Below are 26,353 nucleotides of genomic sequence, written 5' to 3' on the forward strand. Positions count from 1 at the left end.
AATATCAAACAAACTTTAACATATAATGCTTAACAAATGAATAAAGTAGTAACACTTGGTGCTGCAATCATCTAGGTATTTCTGCCAATATATGTCTACATTTGGCATAAAATACAGCAATTTTTTCAACATTAATATTAGCCGATTTAGCAAGACCTGTTAAACTAAAATCCCTGCTGCTAAAATCAGACAAATCTGGCCCTGTAAGGAATGTGACAGAGTAACCGTTGCAGTCAGTGCCCTCTTCACCATGGGTTGCTAGATAATTACAAAGCTCCAACATCTGCAAATAGTCTTGGGTATCTTTTTCCATCTTTTTAGGAATAGTTATCCTGTGAAGAGGAAGTTGTTCTTTATTTCTTTGACCACGCAAGTGGCGGTTGCCCTTCAAAAGTTGCCCCTCAAGCCAGCGAATAGAGTCTCGCGCAGGATTGGATTCAAATTTTAGCATGTCAAGTGAGTTCATAACTAAAAAATAATTAACGTTGAAAAGGAAGTTTTGTAAGTACTAAATAATATTATGAAACTATTTGGTATTGGTATTTTGCCTTGAGGTGTACGTGAACTTCCTGATTCCTGATTCCTTAATTTCAGTAAGACCATAATATATATCACCAAAAAAAGTTCCATGAATATCAGCTTAAATTTTTTTTAAACAGTTAATTACAAGAAAACGGCTCGGTTCATTTTCACCTAAAACTAATCAGTATCATTCCCAACCAATATCTTTCGAACAGTTTTTGATTTTTAACTTCCCGTAGGGTCAGTTATAGTAATCGCAAAAAAATCGAAAATGAAAATTTTTATATATCTTTACGTTTCAGAGGTATCTGAATATTTTGGCATACCTTAGAAAAAAAATGGATGTATGTGTGTGTGCGGTATGTATGTGTGTGCGGATACAAATTTTCGTCGACGATTTCGGGAACACGAATGAAGCAATTTGAATAATTTAAAAAACATTCGATCCGTATTGATAAGGAGACGTGCTGATTAGTTTTTGGCGGAGGTAGGTCTAGCCGTTACGAAGATATGGGGCAAAAAGTGCCAAAAACGGTAACTCAGTTTTTATGAGAACGAAGCGTCCGATTTTAATATTTCAAAAAACATTTTACTTGTATTGACAAGATGAATAATTGATCAAATTTTCATAAGCGCAGGTCTAGCGGTTTCGGAGATATAACAAAAAAAGTAAAAAAAAATGCCATTTGACGGTCAAAAATGATCATTAGACATATGCGCATCAAATTATCAGATATTTTATAGAGATTTTAACAATAAGTATAAATTTTGTTTACATTTTTGTGGGTTCCGTACCAATGTTTACCCGTTAGGCAGCGACGCGGCGCTTACGCGCTTTATATTTATCTCTATGCAGTTAAAGCAGTACGATTGCTTTGAAAAAAGTTCAGATCTTCCAACATATGTCAAAATAAAAATATTTTTTTCAATTTTTTTTTTCAAACCAAAGTAATTTTTTTGTCAAATTTATAGTTTCTCAAAAATCTTATTTTTTCGAAGTAATTTTTTTTCAAAAATGTTAATCATTTTTAAAAAAATAATAATTTTTGGTACGGGAAGTTCCAGCAATTTGCCTTAAGGCACGATGCCCTAATTGCCTTAAGACAGAATTCCACTTACAGCTAGTTTTAAATCGATTCGGTAGTATGAACATATATAATTAAATGCGGCCGGACAGTTTAACACTTTTTGCCAAATTACAAAGAAAAGGGCTTGGCATATCGTCGCACAAAACTGACAATAGTCCTCATCGAAATACATCAAATACAATATTTTAAATTGCTGAAATCGGTCCAGGCGTTTTTGAGAAAATGTCGGTGAAAGGTCTCATTTTGTCAAACGCCAAAAAAACGATACTAATTTCTGTAAACTTTCAAGAATTTTTAAAACTAAACGAGTTGTAGGGCTGCAATATTTTGGTATGATCTAGAAGACTATAATACCTACCGTCAAAAAAAAAAAAAATCAAAAATCGTCAAAAAAAATTTTTTTAACGCTTTATTACAAGAAAACGGCCCGGCCGATTTTTACCAAAAATGAATCAGGTCGATTCGCAACCAATATCTTTCGAACAGATTTTGATTATCCAAAATCGATTCAGAACTGCGAGCTAAAACGTGGACGAAAAATTTTTCACTTTTCTGCTATTTACAAAAAAACAGCTTGGCTGATCGTCGCGCAAAATTGATAAACACTAGTCCTCATCGAGATACATCAAATGGCTTTCAAAGTTTTGAAATCAATAGTGATGACAATGATTCAAATTTTACTCACCAATTTTAGGTATAATCACAATGCTCAGCTTGCTCATTACAATCTGTCTAACTTTATGAGAATGCTGAGTCAGGCATTTTGAATCAATCACAATATATGGAGTGATGGCTTTATTTTTACTATTTTTTGGTGGCTTTGTATTTTTCCTAACTTTAGGAACTGGTGGTTTCTTTGGAATAGGTGGGTTAATTTCTAAATCTTTCACCTAAAAATGATAAGATAATCTTAACTTTGTTTGAACAAGCTTAAAGTACATGTAATACAACTACGATATTACTAAATTAAATAATTTTTTTTGTCCTCAAACATTTTTCTTATGTGAATATAAAAATTTGAGAAACAAGTACTACATTATTATAATTTTCTAATAAGCATATAACCTGAGATTTCAACCACAACTTTCCCATATGTTTGATTAATTCTTCAGATTCTTCACTGTCCTAAAAATAAGAATAATATTAAGCATTATGTACAGTTAGTATTAATGCATATATAAAAATATTAATATTAGCTCACTTGAAAATTAAGTTCTTCAAAATGTTTTTTAGAATGCATTCTGTTTCGTGTAGCCTTTTTGAATCGTTTTCTAGATAATTTACAATATTTTTGTTTAATTTTTTTCGTGTTCTTATATTCTTTCCTTACCATAAAGTATCTATTTTTGCTATTAAATTTTACATTGGTGTATTTGATTTTAGCCAAAAAGAAACCAAAATTGATTAGTTTCAAAATACGGTATATGCATTCCTCTGTGGAACACATTACTTTATTAATTTTTTATGATAGTCCCAATCCAAGACAAAGTGACTGTTTTCAAGTATATGCAAACCTCGTAACTCATGGTCTTCTGGTAATGGCACAAATTCATTTGTTTCACGCAACATTTCTACTTCAAATTTAGTTTCATTTACATTTAAAATTTTTCCAAACCTTTCCCGATAATATTTTGAAAATATATCTATGTTCAAAGAATTTAGTAAATGTACAAGACGTTGAATAAAAGTTGGACTGCTTTTAGCACATGACTTTATTAAATCAACATCACCGCGCAGCCAATCGCACAATATCTTGATACTATTCAAAACTTGTTCTTTTTCAGAGAACATTATTATTTCATCTGGTTGCAAACGATGTTTGCGTCTATTGAATTTGTGAAAACGAAGAGGATCTGTAGAAGGTTTAACTCCAGAATCATGATCTTCTAAGCTTATTTTAGAATCAGCATTATCATCATTACTATCATGTGCCTTATTTTCCTGCAAGGATCCATTTACTATTTCAAATTCTAAATCAGCCTCTGAACACTCTTCTTGTTTACTATTTTTAATTCCATTATCAAAAATATCTCCATTGAGAGAAAATCCATTTTTTGAAGGTTTTCTATTCATAAGTTCTTTAACAGAAGTTTCTATGTCTAAGGATGGACTTAGCTCTTCAATGTCTTCTATAATAATATCGTTATCTGAGTCATATTCATTGGATGATATATTATTTTCATTTTCTACATCATTTTCTGATACCTCAGAAGAATTTCAGCAGAGCTATCAGAATCAAATTCAGAACTAGAATGATCATCAGTAGATGTATCTGAATAATATCTTCGCCTGCGTCTTCTATTATTTCTTTTAATAGGGGAATCAACTTTTTTCTCTATTGGTTTCTCCATGTCTAATTCTTTATTTTCTTTTGTAACTAGTACATTGCTATCTGCTGTAATAGTATTTTCTTCAACTGGTTCATTTTTGAACTCATTTCTAAATTCATTTTTGAGTTTCTCTATTTCCACATATATAAATTCTTCAACATTATCATTTACAAAATTGATTAGCTCTAACAAAATTGCTAATGTAAATGCTTTGACTAAAGAAACATGACTAGAACTGATATCTTGTAATTTTTGTACACACATAATGCAGATAACTGAAATTTTGAAAATGATATCTCCATCTAAACATTCAGGATGTCTTCTAGCATTTTGTTTTTGTAAATATGTATATCCGTCAACCAAATCTTCATACGTTTCAGATGGTGGTTCCAAGTATAAAATGCATTCCTTTAAATCATTGATTGCAGAGTGACACAAATCATTAATATCATCATGGGTTTTATTGAATATCCAAATTTCAAATAAGTATAAAAATCTGGATATGCATATTTTGATATGTTCTGCATAATCATCATCAACTTTGCCTTTAAAGTTATTGACATATGATTGATTTTTCTCAAATATCAATTTTAAGTTGTTTTCAGCCCCATCGAATGGCTGAGGAGATAGCAAGCATTGTATGTAAAAATAAACAGCATCTAGGTGATAGTTAACAGACCCACTTAAAGTGCCTAATTGATTAAAAGGCATTCCTATTCGTGAATCCAAATAAATAGCTTGTTTATAGTATCTTTCAGCATTCATTAATCCCCAAACATTATCTATCTCCAATTTATAACGATTCAAATCACCCATCGATATCAAACAGGAATGTGCACATATATATGCCCATCTTTTTACTTCACTAGAAAGTTGTGTGCAGTCAACAATCTGTTTCAATGGAAAATCTATAATACCATTCAAATCTAAATCAAATTCACTCTGTAATCTGTATAAAAAATAATTATAATAACCAATTCCTGCATCAATATGGTTATGCAAAATTAATTTATCGGTGTCTTTTTCATTAAAAGCATATTTAGTTAATAATTTCTTGGCTGTATTTATTACATCATAAAATGTTTTTCTCCACAAGAGTTCTTGTGCTTTACGACCAAACAGCAAAGGTTCTGCAAAGAGAAGTTTTTCACAGCCATCACGTAACTTTATTCGCTGTACTTCGATGTGGAGATCAAATAATTCTGTTATCGAAGTTACATTAGAACGAGATATATCTAGACGGCGTGCAACTTCACTAACAGCCCTGTAGGAAATAATACAATAATAATAAAAATAGCTATATTATTTATAACGACAATGAGAATTGTAACCCGTTTGCCTTTGAAATGTAACAAAATAAATGATCTACACTCACAAAATGACTTTATGATTATGAAGTATTTTACAAGTATATTGCAATAATAACAAATTATTACCTAAAGATTTTCTTTCCGTCATCATTCCGAGGGGCAATTAAAACTTGCCCCTCCGAAGAAGGAACAGAAGATGCTCTCTTCATTTCAAACCATCACGTCAAGGTTTTATTAACACAAACTTTTTAATTACTTCTGCGTTGTATAAACATATTTCAAAGATGATGTTTAATTTACGTTTCATAAATGGAATCATCACAACCCTTTACAAAAGTCCAAAAATATACTTCTCTAATATTTTAAATCGTTCTTTTTCAACGCAGTCATTAAAATTGACAGATAAAATTTAGTATTGCCAGACCCACACACCACAAATTAGTATAGCCTCAAGTTAGGTGTAAGTCTGGCAATACTAAATTTTGACTGTCAATTTTAATGACTGTGTTGAAAAAGAACGAATTAAAATATTAAAGAACTGTATTTTTGAGGTTTAAGTAAATTATATTCAAGAAATTTTCTTGATACATATAAAAAAAATATGTGCCATATATAAGGAAATAGATGGCCGGATATTTTGGAGTCTTCGAAATAATTGCAAATTGCGACGTTAGAGTCGCTACTAGTCGTAGCAGGGTGTACAACTTCTACTAAAAAGGTTTGCATATCATATAATTTTGGTTCATGTACATACTGATATATGAAATTAAACCCATTTATATCTTACTTATAGCTAAAAGAAGAGTATACAGATCGCTCTCTCAGGTCATATTTCGTTGCCACGTTTTTCGACCAAATTTGCCCGTGTTAGTTGAAGCCCCGCACTATAGAGGGCGTTAGGCGGCTGAGCAAATTTTTAAAAATGAATAATTTTTATAATTGAAAAAGTTTACGTAGAATTTTAACGGTTTAGTATTTTCATTAAGACCAAGTACTCTATCGTTATACCATGTAAATCGTCTAATTTTAATTTCAAACACGTTAAAAAAAACTACTCATTTTCTCAAACTTACGAATTTTCAAAATTGGTGGTAATATTTCAGTAAGTACTATAAGACCATGATATATATAGCTAAAAATGTTCCATAAAAATCGGTTTAAATTTTTTTCAACAGTTAATTAGGGGGCGTCCATTAATCACGTGAGGTTTTTAGGGGGAGGGGGGGGGTTTTCATTCAAAGTTCAAACATTTCAAAAAAAAAAAAATCAAAAATTTTACAGTTTTTTCACGTAATTAAAAATACACGTGATGTTTGGTGGGGGAGGTGGGGTAATTTTGAATATCACCAAATATCACCAAGGGGGAGGGGTGTCTAAAAATCCTTAAAAACTCTCTCACGTGATTAATGGACGCCCCCCTTGAGATACAAGAAAAAGGTTCGGTAGATTTCACGTAAAATTAATCAGTTTATTACTCCCAACTAATAATTTTCGAACAGTATTTATTTTTTTTAAATCAATTTGGTAGTATGAGATTAAATGTGGACGAAATGTTTGACACTTTTTTCCAAATTACAAAGAAACGGCTAGGCCGATTGTCGCACAAAACTGAGAAACGATAATCCTCATTGAGATACATCGAATGGCTTTTAAATTTTTGAAATAGGTTCAAGCGTTTTTGAGCAAAAGCCGATGAAAGTTCTAATTTTTATAAACGCCGAAAAAACAATACTAATTTGTGCAAACTTTGACAAATTTTTAAAGTTAAACGAGTTGTCATAGGGCCGTAATATTTTAGTATGATCTACAAGACTATGGTATCTACTGTCAAAAAAAAAAAAATAAACACAAAATTAGCAAATCGAATTTTTTGATGAAAACATAAACTTATACTTCGGGAAGTTAAAATGTTACTATCATTAATGCAGCAAAGATGCTAGAGCTTTGAAGTAAATATTAATATTAATAAAACAAACTTGCATATTTGTATTTGATTTATAATTAAATTTTCGGCCTTTGTACAGAAATAAATTATATCTAATAATAACTCATCACTGATGCAAAAAATGCATTAATATTATATTGCATTCAAATAAACTTATGTTTATTTTAACTAAAAAAAATCATGAAGTGACAATAATGAAATAAATAACATGATGTTCAAAAAATGTCATATTATACCATAAAATGAACAAATAATTCATGAATTCTTACTATTTAATACATATATAAGTATATTCGACGAATTTTGTTTATATTGTGTTTATTTATTTAATTAAGCTAGTTAAAACTTAATGAAAATTGTATTGTTACTGTGCCGCAGGAAACATTCAATCTGTATAATCCGATCATTTAAATGGCAGTTATTAAAATTTGCAGTTTCCAAAATTAAATTTAACAAATTAATGAAAAATGTATTAGGAATTATCAATTAAAATTATATTTGAAACGTAATATTTTAAATATATGATAAAGCGACAAAAATATACTTTAAGTTAATTATTAAATTTAATACACGATAAAATATAGATTCTGAATTAAATAGATTTTACCTGCAAAAGCTTTTTCCAGGATCTAAACTAAAAATTTGAAGCCAAGTGGCAGAAAAGCAAAAAATAAACTTTCTGTTTCATGTAAATTCTAGATAGAGCAAATATTCAAAATAGTGATTTAGATGGTGAGGCAAGGTAAAAATTTAAATTTTTAAATGAATAATATGATTTATGTCTGAACAATTGAAAAATAAGTGAGAAATTTGTATTTTTGACTCCATATGTGTGCTATAATTATGTCGCTTTATCGAATTAAACTTTATGTTTGTCTACAGTTTGTATATGTTCATGTTTAGATTTTTGAGGAATAGGGTTTATACTACGTACATACTATATCATTTTATATATGTATTTCAATGTCCAGTGACTATTTATAATTTATTTCAATATTATTTATATAATTTATTTTATATATGTATGCTGCTGTATCACATACTTATTTATGCGTGTTATAAAAACATGTCATTATACAAAAAACGATAATGCTATAAATAAATATTTTTATGTATGTGCCACATACACAGAAATGTTTATAACCGATATTAAAAATCAACTTGATCGTGATTGTGACAACGTGCTAGGTTTAAATTTAGTTTGTTAATCAAATTAGATAATTTAATTATTATGAGTTTTGTCTAGAGACATAATACAGTTTGTCAAACTTTGTTTCAAAATTTATCCCTCTGAATTAAATTAGTGAGAAATCTAATTTGTTAGTCTATATTTCCTGTTTAATAGAGTTATAGTGCGGCTTGTTGTACTGTACAGCAGAGTCACTACTGCAAAAAAACACTGCTGTAGCGAAAGGGTTAATAAAATTTCAAATTAAATATTAAATTGTTATAGTTTCATCCACAAATAGTACAACTGGATTTTTATTTACGTTAACAAATTATAGAAATTTTAACGACCAGATTGAGCGGAAACCTGATTTGAATTTTTACAATACCTGATAATTAACTAATTTGAAAACAAAACTGACAGAAGTTATAATTTATGTGTTATTATGCTTACTAGGGAATGCTATACCAATAAAAAAATTTAATACCGGTATTTCGGTAGTTTCTATTTTAAAACCGGTGATACCGGTATTTTTATTATCTTGAACAAATGTAAACAAAATTGAAAATTATTTGTACAAATATAAAAAATTATATATACAACCACAATAAACTATCAAAATTACTGAATGTTGTATACAACCACAAATATGTACAACTAAACAATGGAAAAACAATATGTTCATTACTTTAATAATAATTTATCAAAATTATATCCAATTCAATCAACTCATCATTAATATCTAGTATATGGAGTACTTTTTACCAAAATCAATTGTATGAGTAAGACCAAAAAACTTTAAATGGAAGTTGAAAATAAATTTGTTCCAAAAAACCGGTATTTTTTAGGTAAATACCGGTATTAATGCCGCCGAAAATTCGAGCGGTATACCAGTATTTTGGTATACCGTTATACCAGTATTTTGGTATACCATTATACCGGTATTTCGGTACACCAGTATTGCATTCCCTATGATTCTTTCGGATGCATTTTGATGATGATGCATTTAATGACATGAATCATCGTAAATGCTATAAATAAATTCATCATTAATTTATTAACAACATTAAGAAAAGTAAAGTATTTTAGATAATAAAATACAAAACGGCAGAACACTAGTGTATATGAGCTGTATCAATAAGTCCATGTATGCAAAACTAGTTTCTTTTTCCTTGATCAAAAATATGGATGCCTTGTTTTAAGATAAAATACCAAAATATTATAAAGGATTCTGTTAGTAATTATGTCAGTTTCTTTTTTGGTAAACATTATTTCTAAACCTAGCACATGCTTCTATGAAATATTAAATATATATGATTTTAATACTCAACTAAAAATAAATCCAAATAATTAAATAAGTATTTGTTATAGGTTACCATTCCGCAATGGCAACTATACATACACATGGCAATTTTAAGCATTAAAAATAATTTTGGCCTTCGCACAACTATTATGGAATAAAGACCATTATTACACGAGATGATTAATAAATTAACGCAAATAATGTTTGGCGATACAATTACTTTATACAATTATTTTCACTTTAATAAATTTTAATTTCATTTGTCCCTAACTTCGAAATGTACAAATTTGGATACATTGCCAAAAATATCTTTTTTTGTCTATATAAGTCCGAATTGATTGCATGTTGATTTTGTCATCATGATTATAAATACATCACTTAAATATATTTGATTTCTATATCTTAATAATTTATATACATTACAAAACACATCACACGGAGTTTATTGGTCTATATATACGTTTTTTAAACCAAGTTTCTGGTAATATATAGAGGTATACAACAATAATTTCATGAATATTTTATATATATTTTTATTGAGGCCTATCTAACTCTAAAGTTTAATAGCAAAGTTATTTTAGTATACTCGTGTATAATGCGATACATGCTAAACGTATACATACTGCCATATTTTATTTTGGCTTATCAAATCCACAGTTTGATAACAAATAGGCCTTTTAAGAAATATAATAATGATGCAGGAAGAATAAATTAAAATTATTCAAATATTCAATTAATTATCACAATAGGGCTGTGAACTTTGATCAACGCATAAATAAAAATCTCAAATAGAATCAATTATCTATGATTATAATAAAATGACCATGAATAATATTGCATTATTTAAAAATTGTGTGCAAACTCTCTTGAGAAGTAAGACACCATGCACAACTACTTATATGATTCTCTTAGGTATTTTAAACAACTTTTAATAATGTTATGGGCCGATTCTGCCTCATAACAGACCAATGTTATGGCGAGGCCATGTTGTGTGCTCCAACTTGCATACATTATGCTACAGAATTATATTAAATACTGTCAAAATGTCATGTATTTGCTGTGCATTCAGGCGTTTTACATATAAAATGCAATGTTACTCGTACGTTATAAAGCTGGGTCAGAAAAACCCTGTTATCTCACATCGTGTTTTCGACGAAGCTGGGTCAGAAAGACCCTGTTATCTAACATCGTTTTTTGACATTTGTGCGGTTTCTAGGTTAGATTTTCTATCTGACAACTTGAGAAAAACCTGCCTGACTGCACAGCAACCACACGGCTTTTGTCAATATTTAGTATAAAAAGTTCTTCATAAGGTAGCCTTGCCACAACGTTGGTCTGTTATGCGGCAGAATCGGTCCATAATTTTGTTTTAAATTTTAAATAAACAAATGTATTCAAATACCAGGTAAAATATCTATCATATTTCATATTCTTTGAGATTAATTTCATAAATCTATAATTATGTAAACTGTTATCACTGGATCGTTCTATTCATATGGCCATTTGAAAGACAAAATCTCCATTCCTAACATATAGCTTGCGATATCTTAAAGCAATCGCTTATTAATTCAAACTAAAAGTATTTAAATAATTTACACTTTTAATTAGTGTACCTCTTTTGTTTCATAATTTTGTTACTTATCATTAACAAATAAGTTTATTAGCTAGATTAATTTCCAGTTCGTTCACTGTGCAAACTTACCTATTTGATAGCTTTTGCATATAATTGATTCTATGATAATCAATTAAATGTTAAGTTTTTAAACAGAATAGTTTGACCACTAAATCAACTTCACAGTGCGTATTGATTATTATAGTCGAAGCAATTCATACACTGCGCACTTTGTGTCTTGTGATGATTTTCTTCGTGTAACTGAATAGAATAGAAGTCAATCGTCTTCTTCCATTAATTTTTAATATAACTTTTAGTGTTTATCACGAACAGCTAATGTAAATTTTTACATTACACCATGCTCTTGGACATCATGCGCACTGTGTTCTTCAATGCTTGGCGCTTATTGCAGAACCAGATGCGGATGACCTCGCGCTCGTAGCCCAACTGATGGGCCAACCCTGTTATTTCAGTACCTGAGGATAATTGATAATCGATTAAAATTATAAATTTAATTAAACTAAATGAAAGTGGCTTACAAAATGTTGACCAAGGAATGAAAACAGAATTCTGGAAAACATAGGGTCCGCCACCAATAAAAAGCTACTGAATATTCTCTCAAACTTCTCCTTCTGGTTAATAATGGAAAATAATTCCTTTCAAATGGTAGACTCGTCTGGCCATTAGTAGTTACAAATATGTTAGTACCAACCCGATGCATTATGACTAGTTGTATAATTATTCGAAGGAAGAAGTATTTTTAGAATAAATTGGAGTAAAAAACTATCTTACCTGAAGGATGTGTATTTCTCTCAAAATGGGCATTTAGTAACTCCAAAGCCTGAGGCGTAAATGATGTCCTCCTTTTTCGTTTCTTGGATGGCTCCACGCCTATGAAGTCGGTCAAATGGTTCTGTCCACTTTTGTACCTAGACAACGTGACATATGCATCCGTAATACATGAACATAAAACATTTGCCATAAATTTACAATATTTAAATTAATATAATATAATTTGCTGCTGGATAGATAACTACTGTTTGCCGCTTTAGGGCCTTTCAAAAATCTCATGAAATTCATACCCTAGAGTCCAAAAACAAATATCAAAGTTTTAGGAAGCATCCATTAATCACGTGATCGATTTATTAAAGATTTTTGGACCCCCCTGGTGATTCGTGGTGATATTCAAAATTACCCCCATCCCCCACCAAACATCATGTTTATTTTAGTTACGAGAAAAAATTGTACATTTTTGAAAAATATTCGGGCAAAAATTAAATACACGTGATATCTTATTATACCCCTCCCCCCATGTGATATTTTGCGATGTTTTGTAAAATTTGCCTAGGTAAAGGTAAAGGACTATGTAACGGTAAAGGTAAAAGCAAAGGAACAGGTAAATGTAAAGAAATAGGTAATGGTAAAGGACCACAAAAGGTAGAGGACCAGGTAATGGTAAAGGACCACAAAAGGTAAAGGACCAGGTAAAGGTAAAGGAAAGGGCCAGGTAATGGTAAAGGAAAGAAATATGTGAAGGTAAAGGAAAGGAGCAGGTAAAGGTAGAAAAGACTAAGTGAACTAATGGAAACGACCAGGTAAAGGTAAAGAACCAGATATAGGCCAAGGAACAGGTAAAGGTAACGGACTTGGTAAAAAACCACCCTTCCCATCTCTTAAAAACCTCACGTGAATAATGGAGACTCCCTTATTTCTTTTCTTTCCACCCCAAAAAAAAATTAACAAAAATTTTATGATGTTATCCTTTAAGTTTAGACAATCATTATCTAATGAAGTAAAACTTCATATTAATTGAAAAATCCAAGTACCTTTCTTCAGCTTCTTTCATCCATCGCTCAAGAACAGGTTTAATTTTTTGGGCGCTTTTCGGTGTAATGTCCAGTTTTTCAAACCTGCATAACACAAATTTAAATGCTATAAATAAACTCAATGAAATATGTCAAACAATAAAATAGATAAATAATCATGCAGTAGATCTAAAATTGGATAGTACATGCTTTCCAGAAAAAAAGTAATTGAATTGGTTACAAATTTAATAGAACAGTTTAGAACATCCATTATTAACAATGCATTCAAAATTGATAGAAATAAATTTAAGAATTGTTATAAAAAATGCAACTGCAAAATTAGAAGCCAAAGGGCGTTGAAATAAAATAACTTTAAAATTTTATTGTTGGAGACTTCTAAATCGAGTTGCTGTGCTTATTGGATGTGACATACTTTTTTTTTTAAATACAAATAAATTAATTATAGGATTAATATTATATATTTAGTATTAAAATATAACATAAATTAAATGATTTGCGCTTAGCTCAGGACATTGACATATTTGAGGCTTCTATTGGAAAGCAAAAGACACATTTTAGGTGATAAGTTAGTTTTTAAGACATGATCATTCATAATCATTTTAGATGCCAATGCCCTGGCCACACACAAATAATGAGTATTTTTAGAAATGAAGAAAAAATTAAAGAAATGCTTACAAAAAATAAATATAAAACTATATAGTCATAATTGTGCAAACAAACTCTTTCAAGTATATAAAGAAGACTTAACAGAGACTTTCTTTTTATAACCCTTTTACTACAAAATTGTTACTATTTGTGAAAATCAATGTATTAATCGGGCACTTTTAATTTACAACTATATAGTTTTATTAATATATTTTTTAAAGATTTCATGTGTATAGAAATGTATATGAATATATAGATAAATTATTTTGAATTGATATTTACATATTTTGATGTTGTGTCGATAGTTGAGCAGCGCAAAACATCTGTGCGGCCAGGGCACTGCAAACGCAACAAAATGATTTTAATTTTAAATTCCAAAACTTGTTCATTTTTGAAACTAGATGATCAAATTATATTAAAATATTAAAAGACAAATTAGACAAACAATATGATACAAAATGATATATTCATTATTATGAGCTGTAGAAACCATACGTTAGGAAAATATGAGTTGTGATATTTTAGTAATGATGTTGAAGCTAATATTATTTTAAAACAATGGCTAAAATTTGTGCCCTTATCGAAAATAAAAGTTAAATGAATGGTAGTACTTCATCAAATCGAGCTGAACAAGCTCTAATTATATTTTTAATATGTATGTATTATAATATTCTGCAAACAATTCCACAAAATTAACATCACAAGAATATTGCTTATTAAAATTATCTATTTACAAAAGAGACATACCTGCAAATGGCGCTCTGACTATAAGCCGGGCCTTCTGTGACCGAAAGGGCTTGGCCGACTTGGGTTTGCGTTAAACCTAAAGAGAGCCTTCTTAATTTGAAGGCTTTAGCAAATTCTTTTATCTCATCTAGATTTATTCCATCCACAGTGTTGCAGTTTGTTTGGTTTATTGTTGGTTGATCTGTGGTAAATAGTAATATTTAATATAGTTTCTGGATTGGACATTAAAAAAAGCCAAATAAAGACCACTGGTCCTATCAAAGGTAAGGACCAGGTAAAGGTAAGGACCAGGTACAGGTAAACAACCCGGTAAAGATGAAGGAAAAAATCAAGAAAAGGACCAGGGGAAGGTAAAGAAAAGGACCAGGGGAAGGTAAAGAAAAGGACCAGGGAAAGGTGAAGAAAGGACCAGGGGAATGTGAAGAAAGGACCAGGGGAATGTGAAGAAAGACCAGGGGAAGGTGAAGTAAGGACCAGGAAAAGATGAAATAAGGAACAGGTAAAGTGAAGGAAAGGAACAGATAAAGATAAATAAAAGGACCAGGTAAAGATATAGGAGGGATCACGTAAAGGTAAATGAAAGGACAAAGAAAAGGTAAATGACCTGGTGAAGGAAAAGAACCAGGTATAAGTAAAGAAACAGGTAAAGGTAAAGGACCAGGTAAAATTAAGAACCAGATATAGGTAAAGGAACAGGTGAAATAAATAGGTAAAAGTAAAGGACCAGGTGTGTGTCAGGGAATAGATAAAGGTAAAGGACCAGATAAAGGTAAACGACCAAGTGTGGGTCAAGGAACAGGTAAAGGTAAAGGATCTGGTAAAGAAAAAAGATCAGGTAAAATTAAAAACCAGGTATAGGTAATTTAAAGGTAAAGTACCTGTTAAATATATAAAGGACCAAGTAAAGATAAAGGACCGAGTAAAGATAAAGCACTAGGTAAAGGTAAAGTACCAGATAAAGATAAAAAAACAGGTAAAGTTAAAGGACCAAGAAAAGAGAAAAAGGATATTCAGGATAATTTTGCAACAGTTTTGAAACAGACAAAATCACAATCGACCCGTGAAATTGAAATTATTATTATTGTAACATTCACCCTCTAGGCCTAAATTGACCGGCTACACAATAAGTAACATTTTCAAAAAGCAAATTTAGAAAATCGATTTTTTGGGAAAATTAAATTCGTCTAGAAAGTTAATTTTAATGGAACAAACATATATGTTATTAAAAATGACTATAATGGTATTAGTATTAAGTATCAGTATTAAAAATGAAATTGTGATCTGCACACTTCTTTTTCTACTCTAAATGGTAGACGTTAAAAATATGCTACAAAAATTATTTTTCTATCTAAAATGCATATTTTGCTTACTTCCACAATCTTCCATCAAGAGATCATTTTCATCGTCCTGCTCGCTGTGCGTGGACATTGGCGACCTTTTCAAACTCATGAGGTGGTCTTGTGATTGTTGAAGAATGCTTGGTAGTCCACCTAATAAATTTGCTGACAAGTTCGAGCCTATAAAAAAACATATGTTATTTGTAGTAATATTGTTAGAAAACCATTAAATTTTTCACTTAAGAAGTTGAGTTTTGTCATTTACCTATTCCACTAGAATTCATGCCTGTGCTACCTAATGAACTGACAAGGGATGAGCTATTATTGGTGTTTGCTGGTGTTATTGTTAATTCTCCATTTAGCCGTGGTATTGTAGGCGATAATGTTGTATTAGATGTAGAGAGACCGTTTTGAACATTTTCAGAAGACATTGGAGGAAACCTGAAATTGATATTCAGCTATTATAAGCAAATGTGGAACATGATTTACGAAATTCTTCTCCTCACTAATATGTTGCGTATATAATTTATACATTATTTTTTATCACCTGTGAGACGCCATGCTCATATGCTGCCGAACAGTCTTTTCACTTCTACTCCTTTCTCTTTCACCTGCTTCCAACAATCTTTGTTCCATCAACTTCTGTTGATGCTGCTCCATCATAAGCTTTTGCTGATGTTGTTCTATCATCAATTTTTGTTGATGCTGCTCAATCAGCATCTTCTGTTGATGCTGTTCCATTTGTTGCTCCATCAACTTTTCATGTTGTTGTTCAATTGTCGATTTAGTATGTTGATCAATCGCCATACTTTCAACATGATCATTCCTGGAAGTTTTGACTTCTCTATCCATTCGTTCCCTGATTTGCTGCTGCTTGCGAAAAGCGTCAAGAAGTTGTCGCACGCGAACAAGTTGCTCATCTGAAGAAGGCTGTTGCATCTGCCTGGTAGATTCAGCCATTGCTTGGAGTTCTGCTAAAGAAGCTGTTATAACTTGACCGGAGGAGAGGGCTAGATTTACCATTTGGTCATTTGTATTGACATGGGACACTGGTATAGTGAGGATTGTTTGAGTTGCTAGACCTGAAAATTTTTATAATAAAACATTATTCATTGCAAATGTAATCGCTTAGTTGTTCCAATAATATTTGATGTACAATTGTATATAATTTTTCGCACGGTATTATTTATTATACCTTGTGATGTGGGTATTAATAGTTGTGCACCCTGTATTCCTTGTACCATTTGACCACTAGCCAAGATAAGTTGAGGCATGGGGGCTGGAACTGCTCCTTGGACGTTCATGCTCACTGGCGAAGGTGAGCTGGTTAATCCTCGGAATAACCCTACAGATTTTATAGTATTTATTTAGAATGATATTATAACTAAACATTTAGTTTAAAATATTAACTTATTGATGTTCTAAATTCGAAAGAATTACCTTGTGGTTGACCACCAACACTCAAATTCAAAGGAGCTCCTAATGCTGGAGTACATGAAAGGCGAGATGATATTTGACTCGTGACTGGAGATGGTGCTCCCAACGGTGGAAGATTTTGTAAACCGAGCATGCTTGCAACTATAAATAAATAAGAAAAATGTTCTAAAGTACAAACGTTTATAGTATCTTAGGTTTATACCAAGGCTAATAAATCATGTAAAAAAGTAAACTGAACCAAAAATTGCAGAAGCTACATACCAGTTCCATTTAGATGATGACCAACTAAACTTGCATTATTATTAACCAAATCTCTGGTTGGTAATCCAAGGCTCTTGGCATCCAATCCTCCTAAATTTAACTGATTCAAAGGACTCTCCTACCAATTATTGGGCTTGTGTTATTGTTAAGACGTTTTTCACTGGAAAAATGATTATTCTCTTCTTGCAGCGTTGTTGGAGATTTCTGCCGTGTCGGCAATGATGATCTCTGGTAGATAGAGGAAGTGGGTCCAGTAAGGAGAGAATTGATGGCGTTGGCATTTGAGACTGGATCAGGACTTTGGCTGGAATTTTCGCTTGAACGGTCGCTTTCCTTTAATTATAAAGAACATATTTGAGTATATTGAAAACAATGTTTAAATCATATTTATAAAGTCAATTTTTTGCAATTCAATTGCAAAAATAAATTTTTTGAGTGCATTTAAAAAATATATGATTATGCAAAAAATAATAAAAGTTAGAAAAAATTTATAAAAAATAACGTTATAAATATTAACAGATAATTATTAATTTATATAGGTATTCATTATATACGAAATATCTACCAACCATATTTCAGAAAAATTTCAATTTAAATCTCATAATTTGATTGTAAATATTAGTGCAGCAAACGTAAAGCTTACTAATGCAAAGTTTGCTTTACCAAATAATCAACAATTACCCAAAATAATATTTGCACGGAGCAAATAAAACATCACATTTCTGTAATATTACAGGATTGTATATTTAATGAAAAAAGATCACGCCATTTGAAAAATGCGAATGAAAATCACCAATGGCAATTTTAAAAATATACAACGCCCAAAGGACAAAAGATTGCAAAAATAGGAATAAAACAGGTATCTATAGCAGATTTAATTTCGCGAAAAAATATTTCATACGGCATAAAATGTAGAAAAAAAGCGAGGCCAGGCACAAAAATGAACTGAAATGTATCATTAACAATGAAAGAGTTTTGTGTGTGATATTCGCAGAGATTGGTATATGATAGGCGACCGAAACATATCCCTGCAGAATTAGGCCTGGGCCACATTAACTCAGGAATCACATGGGATAAAATACTCTGGTATATGAATATACTATTCTAAAAGAGGTAAATACAAAGTTTCTATTAGTAAATAATAAGCAATTAGAAATTGTTATGAAAAAAACGCATCAAAATGAAAAAAATCCAAAAGGGCGTAAACTCCAGTATATAACTTCAGTTTGACTTCACTAACACTGTTATTTTACATTAGTGCCATTTGGAGGTTAGAAGTTAATATTGTATAAAACGTCCTATCATTCAGCAAAAACATTAATTTTTGACACCAACCGAGCGATTGTTTATCAAAATAAATGGGTAACATAACATAACTATTTTGTCCCAAAAATTGGATCTTTAGTTTTTGTCAACTACAACCACGTAATAAATGACACATTTTCGCTTATAACTATCTATTTATATTTTTTTAACAAAAATCTGTTACATATTGATATATTGAATATTCCAAGTTGAACAAATAAAGAACAACAAATCCAAAGTTTTTCATACACAAAATTATTTTTTATTACTCTTATTCCCTCAAAGTTGCCTATGTTTTCCAACCCTTATCCGATGCGGGTGTATGTATGTATATTGCTGCCGTTTTAATGAAATCATTACATTTTTATTTCTGCAAATAATGCCTACCGAACGCGATTTTATTTCAAACTCTGCCGATTTTAATGGATATATATTTTTTTGATGGGGCCTCTCTACGAAACTCCCCCTTATGTATATATATATATATATATATATATATATATATATATATGTGTGTGTGTGTGTTTATTTTTGTGAATTGCGAAAAAAAAGTTTTTTTCGCTTTTTTACAAATATTTTGTTAACTAGTGATGTGCGCCTGATCGAATGAAAGGAATATGGATGTATAAAAACATTATACCATTTGGAAGATAATCATTGGTGTTTTCAAAGTAGAACTATATTTTGGAGAATATATTTTTAGAACATTTAATTCTGTAATGTTTTTAGTTAATACAAATATCTAAACAATAGTTGTATAAAAATCTTTTTAGATTTATAATGAAGTTTCTGTATTTTCTATAATAAAAATGAATACTAAGTTGAACCTAATGCAAAAAATGGATGCAAAACATTATTGCTAATATTTGTAAAATTTATGACATTTAAGCATATAATGATATAATTAACAATAATTTAAAATGTGCTTAAACGATATCAGTACATTATTGATTTTTTTACACATTATCAATACAAGACAATGCTTACAACTAAGGAGATCAGTTTCATAATTAGCATCCGAAAAATGCAAAGATGTCTGAATGAATCATTAAAAGATATTTTAAATGCTTCGAAGTCTGTTCCAAATTAGTTGATCCAGGGAGACGCAGACATCATGACAAGATGAAATATGAACACATTTAGACAAGTACAAAAGCCGCTTCAAAGATTACCCGAACGTATTTGCCCAAGAGAAGAAAGGAGAACAATACCAGGACCAGGTTAAACATAAAATTTATTCTAAATTAAATTCTGCCAATTTCAAAATCACTGTAAATAGTCCAAAATATTACTTGTTTCACTTTTAGGATAGATGTAAAAATATAGTGCAATAATAATACTCAACAAGTACAACAAGTGAAACAATGTAATACTTGAAAACAAAACTTTGAAAAATACAAAATCTTTTAACCATTCTCAGAGATTTTAAAAACTGACAGATATTAATGAACATTTTTACAATCTGGTTAATGTGGTGGTAAATTTATCTAGCCGGGGTCTTGGATGACGGATGTACATACCGTACATCCAAAATACAAAAGAAATATAGTAAAGCAATATCCCATAACAAACATATTTTTTTATAATTATATTTGGCCTCAGGCATCTACAACATTTTATTTATTCAGATTCTATATTATTTTATATCATATTCAATCTAGACATATATCCCATTCTATATCTTCTTCAATTTCTTTGAATTACTTTCTTCAATTTGACTTCTTCATTCTCTCTCTCTTCAATTCTTGCTCTTTCATTTCAAAGTTCTAATTCTATTTAACTCCTATCTTCTTTCCGTTTTGTTTTGTTTCTTCATCCTTTTTTTAAACCTTTCCACTCGCGAATTCCGAGATTTATAAGAATTTTGCCGCTGGAGCGTCGGCATCCGAATGGAAAGAGTTAATCTCAGCGAGTATTACAACTCCCGATACAACTACAATTATGGAATTTCTATTCCTACTCTATTCCTACTATAAATTTTAAATTAACTATATATATTTTTTCTTAAATTCTAGGTCAATGACAGGATTCGATCCAAAGATTCCTGACACTAACTAAAATATAACCATCGACATATGAATATCAAATTAACAAAATAAATTCCGTCGATCGATAAATCTACAACATCGACAAAAAATCCGCAAATTGCAATTTGTACCCACCACCACGCGTATACCGCAGAATGTCGTATTGCACTATTTTTGCAATTCCTGATATTTTATGTAATACGAATTAATAATATTTTTACATACGCGCGATATTTAAATTTTTATAACCCCGTTCGTTCCCAACCCACCCTGATTCAGTTCTATTTCCCTCTTACGTGCTTAATGAATCGAAACGTATTTTGTGATTTTTTCCATTTTTTGCGATTTTTTCGATTACTGACGTTCAAACGTGCATTTGTGGAATTCGTGTGCCTACAGGTAAATGAAGTAATATGGTTTTATTACTGATGTTTATACAAATATTATGTAATCTGCAGTGGAAATAAATAAAAATAATTTTTTTGAGGGTTTAAATGTATTTGTCAAAATAAATTATGAAATGTATATTTGCTTACCTGTAACATTTAACTATAAATATAAATAGCGCGTGGTGTGTGAAAACTGAAATTATTTATGGAGTGTTTGATGTATTTAGGTATTGGAGTTTTAGGGTTTATATTTCAATTCTAAGTATATTCTAAATAGATGCTATTTAGATTCTAGCTTGAACCTGATTTAAATCTAACTTGATTCTAAGCAGATTTATTTGGAATAATTCCATATAACAAACTAGTTATAATTTAAAATAATAATTAAATGTACAACTTAAGTTTGTGATCAAAATGAGAATAAATAAAAAAGGTAATTTAAATCAAATACAGTTTTGTTGCTTTCGAAACAGATATTCAATCAATAACAATAATGATCAATCAATCAAAAATCAATAACAATAATATTATTAAAAATTATGTGTTTGTGTATGTGAGCCGATTTTTTAATCTTTTGATCACGTTTTCTTGTTGTTGCTTCGATTCCAAAGTTTTAGAAGAAATTCGTCAAGGACTAGGGAATTCTTTTTCAGATTCTTATTTTTAAGAGTCTTGAGATTCTTATAAGATAACCGTTAGATTCCTCAAGATCTACAATTGGATTCATATTGGAACAGATTCTTATAAGATCCCTTTTAAGAATCTCACTGTCTATTGAACTCTCATTATCTTATTGGATTGTTTGCAGATTCTTATCCTACCGGACTCTTATTCTAATCAGGATTTTATAAGGTTGGACTACCAATAGATTCCTATTGAACTCTGAATAGATTTCCATTGAAATTAGATTTCTATTGAAATCTGGATTAGATTCTTATAAGATTTAAGGGTAGATCCCTTGTTCTTATATGATTTGACCCTCATTCCTCAACGGAGTCTCACAAGAATAGAAAAATTATTTTAAGACTCTTATGGTCCTAATGATTCCTAACTTTTTATATATATAGAATCTTAGATTCTTACAAAACTAATTATTATGAGTTGCCAATAGGATTCTCATTTCATTGTCACAGATCTTTATCGGATTCTTGAGACTATTATTGAAGTTTTAAAGATTTTTATTAGATTCTCACAAGATTCTTAAAATCTTGTTAAATTCTTATTGCTTTTTATATATTATAATATGTTGGCATTTTTAAAATATTGGTATCTTATAAGACTCCTATTTGCATTCTAATTGTTTTCTTCTTATTATTTTTTTATAAAATTCTTATTGAATTCTTATGAATTCTCTTTACGTTCTAGCTGAGTTCTGATAAGATCCTTGATAAGAATATTTTGTTTGGTACTTATTGCAATCTTGTTAAAATCCTACTGTATTTTTACAGATTCTTATTACATTCCAAGATATTCAAATCATATAATTGATAATAATAATAATAAAAAAAAATTAAAGGTATCTTGATGAGTTGAATAAACTGGCTATCCATTGCCATTTAACAAAACAGTACCCGATTTTTGTAGTAACAATTGGAAAGTAACAAGTTGATACCATGTTAGCATAAAAGTTAGAACTTACAAATTACTTTTAAAATTTGAATCAAAACACCGCAACCCCAAATCATAAACTCGCAATAGATCATAAATAATAATAAATTCACCTATTACTTAATTATTAATTAACGTAAATCTCAAGTTCTTAATGATATTTAGAAATCAGACCCCACAGTGCCGTAGTAGATTTATCAATATTCCCGCAAAAATATAATTCGCAATTTATCACAAAGACAAAAAACTGAAAAAAATCACCCAAGCCATTATTAATAAAGGCGACGGGAAAAAAAGTCATAAAAAATTATGCAACGCGATATTATAATAAATTAATATCGGGCGGGCGATTTGTAATTATTATTAATTAGTAATTAAAAAAGCGAGAAAATAAGAATAAAACATTGCGGCACTTCATTACTTTGCAGTGACTCTGATTAATTGCCAATACACGATCTATACAATAATTGATAAATAGAATTTAAGCACAAAGCTTCACAAACTGAATTTCTATTTTAATTCGAATTAAAGAAACATAATTGAAATAATTCGTATTATTAAGTTTGTTTAATTAAATTGTCAATTTTCTTAATTACATTTTTTACACTCTTTAGTATTCGACGGCTATCAATAAATTAAATGAGAGTAAGAAATTGAAAAAACAAAATAATGCTTACACACCCAGCGAGTATAATTCACAATATGCCATTTTATTAATATATTTAAATTTTTATTTAAATTTAAATAATTATATATTTTGTTTATACTACATACTGCATACTTGCGTTTATAAAAACCGACATTTTAGTAAACCGGTTTTTGAATAGAACTTTATAGGTCGAACCGGTTCAACAAACCGGTTTCGATCAAATTCGCTTTTGAAATTCAAATCTGAATAACAGGAATTTTCGAGTGATAGTAAGTAGTTTTTGCCTGAACTTATTAACTACTTTAGTGATAATAATTGTTTTATGCAATTGGGTACACTAAACACAAAAATTTCTACTAAAAACCGTTTTTAATTCTACTTTTTTTTGAAAAACCGGTTTGAAAATCGGTTATTCAGATTTTGATACTTATTTCAGTAGTTTAAGAGAATTTTTTAGAATGTGAATGGTTATAAAAATATAGTAATATTGTAGAAATAAATGAAAAAAATTGCAAAAAACGACATGCCATTGTTTGACATTGAAAATATTCTTACATCTGCCGGAAATGACAATTCATTTAAGAATCTCTACAATATTAAGAATAAGAAAAATGTAATGTCTACATTATTATTGCCGAAAAGCGGCTGAGATGTACCAAAAATTAAAATAATATAAGATGCAGTAGATGTTTGGCGGATGAAATTATATAATTCAGTTATACAGTAACGGTAAACGGTATATTTATATATTATATATATATATATATATATATATATAAATAATTCAATTAATAGAGAAACTTAAATAATCTTTAATTCATCATAGTCAATTTATTTGTATACTTATTTAGTAAGCATATGATTGTTGAAATCGAAATGATGTGGGATAAATTCTACCAAATGCTATATGATGATACATTTGGGAGTATATCTATGGCGCTGGTGGGCCATATATTATTAATTAATTAATTCTTGAATGAAATCGCAATAATTTTATTTCAACTCGATAATGACTGTTTATTAATGTCTCAATTGATAAAGATGTTGATATTACATTAAATCAAATCTAAATTTCGTTCACGAGAAAACGCTCGTTGGCAAAAAACTCGATACAATATTTTCGATCGTTTTAAAAAGCGCGACAAAAATATTCGATCGTATAAAAACAATCAGATCGTTATAGCTTGCTTGATGCCAGATCCGAATCAACGTAGCCCAATATAATTTAGTTTTGTCATCAATTGACGTTATTCAACTGACATCTGTCATATGGTGTTCATTCCGCCATTGTCATCAATTGACGTCCTTCAACTTCATATGGTGTTCATTCCGCCATATAACTCCCCTTCAAAAGAAAAAGAGGTATCCGGTAAAAATAAATGAATTTGATTATTAAAATTTGAAGGAGACTTTTTTAGGCTTCATCTTTTTTGGAGGGTCAATCGATAACTCCAAGTTATGTGATTTAAATTCTTGAGATGAGCTTGGTTGACTGTTATCTATTTTAACTGTGTATGCTGGTTTTAGTCTGTCAACCGATATGTTCTTATCAGTACCATCCATAGAAATTTTGAACACTTTGTCTGAAATTCTTTCTATAATTTCATATGGTCCACTATATGGAGGCTCAAGTGGTTTTCTGATATGATCTGATCTTACAAATACATGAGTGCATGTATTTATGTCCTTAAGCACAAACATATTGGCTTTATTATGATGAGCTGTGGCTGTAGGTTTAATATCCCGCATTATTCTTCTGTGGTAGTCCAGAAATGCTTGTGGATCGGATGACAGTTCTTTAGTTGTGAAAAATTCGCCTGGTAGTCTTAATGTGGTTCCATAAACCATCTCAGCAGGAGATGCTTTAAGGTCTTCTTTGTATGAAGAACGTAAACCTAGTAAGACTACAGGTAATACTTCGATCCAAGGCTCAGGAGAGCACATTAAAGCTGCTTTCAGAGTTCTATGCCAGCGTTCAACTAGGCCATTGGACTGAGGGTGATATGCCGTTGTCCGTATTTTCTTAGCACCTATTGCATTCATTAATGATTTGAATATAGCTGATTCAAACTGGCATCCTTGGTCGGATGTTATCACACATGGTGTACCAAATCTTGATATCCAGTTTGAAAATAGGGCTTGGACAATCGTGTCTGCAGAAATGTCCTTTAGAGGAACAGCTTCTGGCCACCTTGTAAATCTGTCGATAATTGTTAGGCAATAAGGATATCCATTAATATTAGGCAATTTGATTATGTCAATGTGAATATGCGAAAATCTGTTTTCAGGAATAGGAATATGGATAGGAGTGAGGTGAATATGTTTATGAATTTTGGATTTTTGGCAAGGAATGCATTGACGTGCCCACATGGTGACGTCTTTACCAATCCCAGGCCACACATACCTTCTTCGCAACTCCCTTGAAGTAATCCTTATGCTTGGGTGTGCATTTCCATGTACAATGTCAAAAGCAATTCTGCGAAGACTTTGTGGAAGTAGGGCTTCACACAATTATCTTGCCTGTTGCAATAAACTGGATACCCCCCTAATGTCAATTTTTGAAGATTAATAGAGGTGTTGCCGTTCAATATAGTTTGCATTTCAACGTCCTTACTCTGTTCTTGCGAAATTTCCTCTTCGGTTAGCTTTGATGGCATTTGAATGGCATTGATCCTGGACAACGCATCAGCAACAACGTTCTGATCACCCTTCACATATATAATATCAGTGGAAAACTGTGATATGTATTCTAGCTGCCGTCGCTGACGATCTGATGCTTTCTCCAGTTTTTGTTGAAATGCGTGTGTGATTGGCTTGTGGTCTGTCTTGATTATAAAGTGCCTT

General features: G+C 30.4%; 2 protein-coding genes across 2 annotated transcripts; both read right to left on the reverse strand.

Moving 5' to 3' along the window:
• Positions 1-67: 67 nt before the first annotated feature.
• Positions 68-5,563, reverse strand: LOC113386154 (protein SMG5-like). The gene is given in 7 exon segments (XM_026623953.1): positions 68-468; positions 2,296-2,500; positions 2,676-2,735; positions 2,812-3,063; positions 3,066-3,815; positions 3,857-5,204; positions 5,377-5,563. Coding segments are annotated over 7 exon segments (3,099 nt in total). The 5' UTR covers positions 5,460-5,563.
• Positions 5,564-11,519: 5,956 nt separating this feature from the next.
• Positions 11,520-25,879, reverse strand: LOC113386155 (POU domain, class 6, transcription factor 2-like). Its single transcript, XM_026623954.1, has 13 exons — positions 25,209-25,879; positions 17,693-17,864; positions 17,532-17,649; positions 17,274-17,411; positions 17,029-17,178; positions 16,381-16,915; positions 16,099-16,274; positions 15,867-16,013; positions 14,497-14,677; positions 14,032-14,088; positions 13,105-13,188; positions 12,071-12,207; positions 11,520-11,754 (listed from the first exon to the last, which is right to left on the reverse strand). The coding sequence occupies exons 1-13, from the start codon at positions 25,877-25,879 to the stop codon at positions 11,630-11,632; spliced, it is 2,691 nt and encodes an 896-aa protein (XP_026479739.1). The 3' UTR covers positions 11,520-11,629.
• Between the last annotated feature and the right edge of the window lie 474 nt (positions 25,880-26,353).

The sequence above is a fragment of the Ctenocephalides felis genome, unplaced genomic scaffold (assembly GCF_003426905.1).
Source record: "Ctenocephalides felis isolate EL2017-DRISC unplaced genomic scaffold, ASM342690v1 CF-g0.4_SCAFFOLD_03571, whole genome shotgun sequence".
In the NCBI taxonomy this organism is placed as follows: Eukaryota; Metazoa; Arthropoda; class Insecta; order Siphonaptera; family Pulicidae; genus Ctenocephalides; species Ctenocephalides felis.

Bases quoted from the DNA above. Each gene is read 5' to 3' on its own strand.
- LOC113386155 (XM_026623954.1), bottom strand. From the start codon at position 25,879: ATGTGGGCACGTCAATGCATTCCTTGCCAAAAATCCAAAATTCATAAA. The intron at 16,916-17,028 runs GTATAATAAATA...AAAAATTTTCAG, and splicing joins ATTAATACCCACATCACAAG to GTCTAGCAACTCAAACAATC. The intron at 12,208-13,104 runs GTACTTGGATTT...CACGTTGTCTAG, and splicing joins ATGAAAGAAGCTGAAGAAAG to GTACAAAAGTGGACAGAACC.